Genomic DNA, 6,920 nt, shown 5'->3' with positions numbered 1-6,920 from the left:
CCAAGGCGGGAGCTGCGTGAGGCGGAGTAGGCCTTTGCAAGCCAGCGGGGCCAACATTCTCCCGGGGACTTCAGCCAGCTTGTCCAAGGTGTCTCTGCTCTGGTGCAAGGTGACAACATCTTCCCCCAAAAAGCCAGGAGCACTGTACTACCAACCCACTGCAGCAGCTTTGGGGGAAACCCCTTCTTTGGGCCTTGGGGAACCAAAGCTGGGTCCATGGCACAGCGTAATGGTGGATGTTGGGGAATGGTGAGAAACCACCCCAAAGGGCTGGAAAGACACACCAAAGGGCTGGGAGGCCACCCCAAATGGAGAGAAGGCCACATAAAATGGCTGGAAAGCCATCTGAGTTGCCACTTCCCTGCAGGGAGCTGCTGTGTCCTCAAAACCAGCCTGGGCAAGAGCAGCTGTCCACATCCACATTGTCCTCCTGGCAAGAGGATTTTGAGGAAGTTGCTGTCATGGCTCTCATGTGCCTCATGCTTTGAGGCACACCAGTATCAGCCTTCAAATCATTGGGACAGCCTTTGGAAATCAGGCTGGACTTTCGCCCTTATTCCATTTCCCATTTCCCATTTCCCACTCATTTTACAGAGATTCTTCTCCAGGCAAGCTGTTTCAAAGTTGCCAGCTTCCATGTAGCTGTCAGCAAGCCTGAGTGAGACTCTAAATGTGACAGACCAAAGGCAGTTTGCCACAGGTTTTATGAAACTTGTGAAAGCTGAGGACAACAAGTTTTGTATTGGCATTCTGGAAAACATTCAGGTTTTGTCAGAGGATATATGCGGGGAAAATCTGTCAAGGAATTCCCTGTTACTCACACTTTTATGGACTGGAATAAACTATGGAATGATCAGCATCTGAAAATCAAGGTCTCCAATGCTGAAGTGCCTCAATGCTTGCTGAAATACTCTTTGATATGATGGCCTAAATAAAAAACAAAGACAAAATGGAGTTGTTTAATTGATTTATTTCTGGATCACTCAGGAGAGTACAGAGACTTCCATCAATCAATCACCACTTCAAAAATAATTCAGGTCTGCTGTGACTGGAAATGATCTGTTGGGTTTTTTTTTTTTCACTTTCTTCATGTACTTTTCAAGTGCTTTACCAGTAACAGTCAAAATGTCAAAGCAGCACAATGCTACAGGTGAGATAGTAAGCAAATTCTTATTTTCTTTTGTAATTTTAACCAAAATTATATTCACTTATGTAGCATCACACTAAATGAAACATTGATTTTAAGGAAGTTGCTAAGGTAGATTGACAAAGATTGGGACATAGTATTTAGATTTCTTTCATTGCTACAGAAGCCCTGTAAATTCGGCCTTCAGGCTTTGCTTGTGCATTTATCTCTGAATCCCTTCTACAGGCACATGAACAAAAGGAAGATCAGGACACTGGAGGAATAAATTTCTAATAGCTAGTGCAGAAGATATTTCAGGACTGCCCAGGGATGTAGCTGGCTGCTGGTTGCAGCATTAAAGAATAAAGTCATGCTACTCCCTCTCTCCCAGTATTTATTACAAAGGCCAAAGGAATGCATGGGATTTTGGTTTACTTTCAAACTGTGATAGTGGTTATTTCCTAACCTTTATCACAAATTATTACAAATGCCTATCATCCTTGCTGTTTTCTGTAAACATAACTTTTAATTAGAATTTCAACAGAAATAAGGTTTAATTTCAAGCACTAGTGTAGACACTAGACTTGGAAAAAGAAATTTAAGAACATTTAAGAATTATTCTGACAAATATTAGATATTTTTAATGAAAGCATAAGATTTTGCTGCTGTTCATCATGGCTGGTGAGAATTGCAGTGCCACATGGGTTGAACACACCCTTTAGTAAATACTCATCTGTATAAATAAATACTCATTTGTGGCTTTAGAGATTTGCTGCTGACTGGCCATGTTTGCTTCCATTGTCTTGGTTTTAAAATGCCATCAAGAACTACTCATTGCTATGGTTTCAAGGAGAAAAAACATTGTGCAAAAAATGGACATCTTCAGGTTAATCTTTTGAAGGAAAATAAAGATTTTGCAAACTCACTGCCCTCAGATTTGGGAGGTTCCTTTCTCAATGTATCTGGACATGATAATTAATTTCCCGGAGAAACCAATGATGAATAGGGAGAAAGATGGAGCACAGGGAGCATTTTCTGTGCCCCCTTGGTTCTTCAGGGAGAGCAGCATTACCTATGGGTCATTCTCTTTTCACCCCACAGCTGCTGCTGAGATCCATCCAACACCAACCCACCAATCCTTTAGTGCCTGTGCTGCTGCTGGACACGATTCAATGAGCAAGCAGTTGTCTTTACATGGAATTTGGTTGAATATGTGATTATTTCTTTATTGAAAGTAAAAGTAATTTTATTAAAAATGTTATGCAACCCAGCGCTGCTATAATGAAGATGGCTATTGGGAGTGTAGTTTATATCTGCAGTACCAAAAACTAAAAGAAATTTTGGGCATAGATTTAAGTGCTAACAGACACAGATATAACACTAGAAATTCTGGACTGGAAAAAATCACTTTTTTCACAAATATTAAATATGAACAAATAAGAGGGAATAATAAAGAACAGTGAAAAATATAAAACAGTTAAACAACTTTCAGTTTCAATATTTATTCCACTAGATCAATCCTCTATGAGATGCAAATATATGGCATTTTGCAATGCACTTTTTGGTTCTGTAGAATTAAATTCTCTCTACTTTGAAATGATGTTTCTATATAACAAAACTGTAGCAAGGAGTGCAATAATAAAAGGCATTTAATATTGCAGTATCAGTCTATCAGTCTACCTTTATGAACTTTTCATTTTCTTTCAATTTCCTTCCTCTGTAAAAGAGGGAATCTGTGAAACCAGAATCTGCAACAAAAGCTGCTGAGAAGGATAAAATTTCAGCAGAACAAATGTTCTGATCTGACTGAAAATGCTCACTCATTTTTTGCGAGTCTATGAAATCAATCTGGAAAAGATGATTACAAAACAGGCTTTGTCAAATATCCCTCTACATTCTCCAGGATGGGCTTGGATTTTTTATTTTTTCAAAATTCTTTTGGAAAGTGGAAACTTGGAGAAGAATAAACATTATGAGAAGAAACTGAAGGTGTCCAACCCCATGGAAAACTTCAGGGAACTTTTATTTATACACTTTTGTGGCTCTGAATGTCTTTGAGACTTAGTTGCAACTGCTTGCTTTTTTGTCTATAAATGATTTTTTGTTGTTGCATAGGGAATACATGCCAGCTTTCATTATCTTCATTCCTAAAATAGCCTCTTTTTCTCTCTAATGCTTTGAAAACCATTCACATTCTTATAGCTCCTTGTGAATCCCACTTTTTTTTTTTCTCTAGTTCTCTGTATTTTAACAAAAGGAATGAAGGATTGGCACATATAATATATGTATATTTATATCTACAAAAAAACCCAAAAATTCAAGTTATCCAGCTGTAACAGGATGCAGTTTTCCTCTGCAGTCAGGAGTACAGCACACCTGGAACTGAAGCTCTGTCATATTTATAATCATAACAATCTGCTGCTAAAGACTTGCTTTGTTTCTACAAAAAAACATTATCATCGGGTATCTTTTGGTTCTTCATATCTTGGGTTGCTCCTGAGCAGCAGGTCCTCTGTCCTCTATCACAAGAACAGGATCACCTACTCCAGAAGTTCAGAACAGCTTTACACAGTGATGTAATTTTCTCTCAAAATAAACCAGGAATTTTGTTAAAATTCTGCTCCTTCATTTTCAGGCTTGCAGACTCATTGGAATCACCAAGTTGGTATAAACATACCTGAGCCAAATTGGCTCAAATTTTTTATTTCTGATAGTAATTTTGAATCCGTCCTTAATTGTTCCTGTAAAGAAAATTATCATTTTTACTACGCCAGTAATGTTAGAGTTTAGCTTGGACTTCATTTCCAGCTTACAGCTGCATTAAAATAAGAAGACACTTATTATTTGGACTGAATATTTAATGTTCACATTATAAAGTTTGCTTCATGTTTTCCTAGTTCTACAGCAGGTGGAAAACCTATCAAAATAAAACCAGTGAAACAAGTGTAATGATTTCATTTTCAAATATATGTGTGGAATTAAAAGCTAATTTATTTTTTGTTTCAGAATAGATAGATAAATCTATAACAGGCAATAAAGACTCCAGTTATCTGTTGGCAGAAAGTTAAGTCTGTCAATATTCCTAGTCATTGGACGAAATTCATGTTTTCCTCTACATTTTCCAAAAATTCTTTTTTTGCTTCATTTGTGAAATGGAAAAGACATTTTTTGTAAAACAAAACACCTTGCTTGTATGTTTTCCAGCTTGTAGTCTGTCCTAAAATTTCCACTGTGTGTCTTACTCCCCATTCCTTTCCGAACTGTAGGAAAGAAAAGAAAATATGATTTTAAAACAGAGGAAATAAAAATTAAGGAATTCCAAAGAACCTTCTGTCAAGTGTCTCTCTGTCACTGAGCTCAAACAAGCAACACATTAATGCTGCAGCTATAGTAGGACTAAATTCAAGGATTATTTTCCCTTCTACAGTAAGAATGGTTTAAAATGTTTCAATAAATCTGAAAAAGCAGATTTAGTACATGCCAAGTGCAAGATATTTTCTAAGTCTGTATGTCAGTATGCCATTCCTGCCCAAATAGTGGATTTCATAGTCCTTTTTAATGAAAGCTTCAGAGTTATAAAATATGTGGGATGGTTTCAAAGAGTCACTGTTTCAAAAAATAACTATTTTGAGCTAGCATAGTATCCTGGCATTCTCCAAAGTTACGAGACATGTTTGTTATAGAAAGGCTTTGGAATTGCTACCGTACAAAATGGAGGGAATGAGATAATAATAATAATAATAATAATAATAATAATAACGAATTGTCACCATATAAAACTGAGGAAATAGGAGACATTAGTAGCAGTAGTAGTAGTAGTGGTAATAATAATAACAAATTACTCATGCCATATTTGATCATTAAGGTAATAATTTATCCTTTAATGGAAAAAGGAACTACTACATATAATTAAATTAACATCCGGACAATATCCTGAGATTTTTTTTTAGCATCCTGGGATCCTAATAAAGTCTGCTGATAGTGACAGAGATTGTAGATGAGACCTGTCTAGGGGCTGTCCCACTGTATGTTCCCAGAAGTGCAGATGAGACCCAGTCTCAGGGGACTGGAAGGCCAGTGTCTAGGTTAGATTGGAGACAACAATGGTTGGCTCTTAAAAAGTAAGGTAGGGATCAAGAAAATTATATGGGACACGTGTGCAAAGCAGCCACGATCCCAAATGAAATTCTTAGATAGTTGATGTGAGTTTCTTTCACAAAATGAAAAGGAATTAAGAAACAATAAATTTCCTGTCCTGGTTGAAATTTAGAATTACAAACCTACATCCTCAAGCACACTGCTGTACTCTCATGTACAACAGCTTTCTTTTCTGTAAAGATTCAAGATCTACCTACACAGATCTCAGATCAGTGCACCAGCCCCTGGCAAGCCTACAGCTATTTAGGTGTGCTCATCTTCACTGGCAGAAAGCAAAGGATCAAAAGTCTTTGCTTACTCACTTATTCATTGCTTTTTCTAAAACACAGTTTGTTTATTCTTAAACACAAGAAGTTCAGAAGCCTGAGGAAGACAAAACATGGAGTATTGTGCTGCTCATGTAATTTTACTGTTATCTGACTTCTGAGACACAGCCTGCCTGCTGAGGAGTTAGACTTTTAATCAAATACATAGATCAGGCCATACTAAATCCTACACATTCAACTGAGATGAAAATATGAGTTTGTGCTCACAGTCACTCATGTTCACTGCTGGAGACTGTCACTGTGGCCCCTTCTGGCATTAATCCTCCAGTCATTCTGCCTGGGCACGTGGTGAAATGCCCATTTCATATGGCTCATTCTTTGCCCACCTTGGAAGGGAATGCTTAATTTGCAGTTCAGTTGGGATAGGCTGGGACAGCATTCTGGTAAATGTATCCCACTATAGGAATTCTATGGCTGAAAGAGTCCAAGTTCCTCTAGAGATTAAGAAAAATAAATACCCTATAAGCCACTTCTCTTTGAGTGGGGAATTGACAGCTAAACCTCATAGAGACTGGTTTCAGTGAAAAACAAACAAAAAAATTTAGGTTTCAATAAATGTCTTTGGTTTCAGCTAGAAACACTTTGTTTCTGAAACAAGATAAACAAAGGAAAGATGAACAAATTATTGGGGGCAGGGGGGATGGTCGTGGAGTTCTGGGGTTTTTTACCCTACATTGAAGATACTGGTAAGAAGATTACCTCTGAGAAGCTCACCACTCAGAAATCAGACTCACACAAGTGGAAAAACTGCTTAAACTTTGTGTTGGATGGAAAATTGGAAAAAATGCCTTGAACAGCTGTGTTGTCCTTTCTTTATCATTGACTCCATTGATCTTGAAGCACCATAGATCACTTCCCTTTAGAACCAGGCATGTTCCAAGCCATCAAGTTTCCTTATGCTGTCTTTCTTGCTTTATAGCATTCAACAGATGAGAAAAAGTGGGTTTTTGTTTCCAATGCTTACAAGTTCATTAGTAAATATCTTTTACAAATCCCTGTGATTATTTTTGAGAAAAAAGGAATTTCCAGTTTGCTGAAGATATTAATTTTATTTAAGAACTATATTTCACACAAGACTTCCCATTTTCAACTTACTTTAATTACATAGTCATTAGAGACAGATATGAGAAGCACAGCTTATTTGAAGTATTTATTATTCATTCTTGTATTGTCAATGAAGCAATGCCTGAAGCACATCTGCAGTAAGAAGTCATCTTCTTGTTCATCAGTTTTTCAAGTCCATAAAATAAATGTGATTGCTTCAGGTACTGTATTACATAGATTCAGTACCATTGCTTTCCATTTTAACA

At 37.2% G+C, this 6,920-nt stretch overlaps 1 protein-coding gene across 1 annotated transcript; it reads left to right on the top strand.

The window, feature by feature from the left end:
• The first annotated feature begins 216 nt into the window (after positions 1–216).
• Positions 217–923, top strand: CAPZA3 (capping actin protein of muscle Z-line subunit alpha 3). The gene is given in 4 exon segments (XM_054632205.2): positions 217–570; positions 573–652; positions 654–802; positions 805–923. Coding segments are annotated over 4 exon segments (702 nt in total).
• The last annotated feature ends 5,997 nt before the right edge of the window (positions 924–6,920 follow it).

The sequence above is a fragment of the Agelaius phoeniceus genome, chromosome 5 (assembly GCF_051311805.1).
Source record: "Agelaius phoeniceus isolate bAgePho1 chromosome 5, bAgePho1.hap1, whole genome shotgun sequence".
NCBI lineage: Eukaryota > Metazoa > Chordata > Aves > Passeriformes > Icteridae > Agelaius > Agelaius phoeniceus.
The sequence above is the reverse complement of the archived record's forward strand: the minus strand, read 5'-3'. Positions and strand labels throughout refer to the sequence as shown.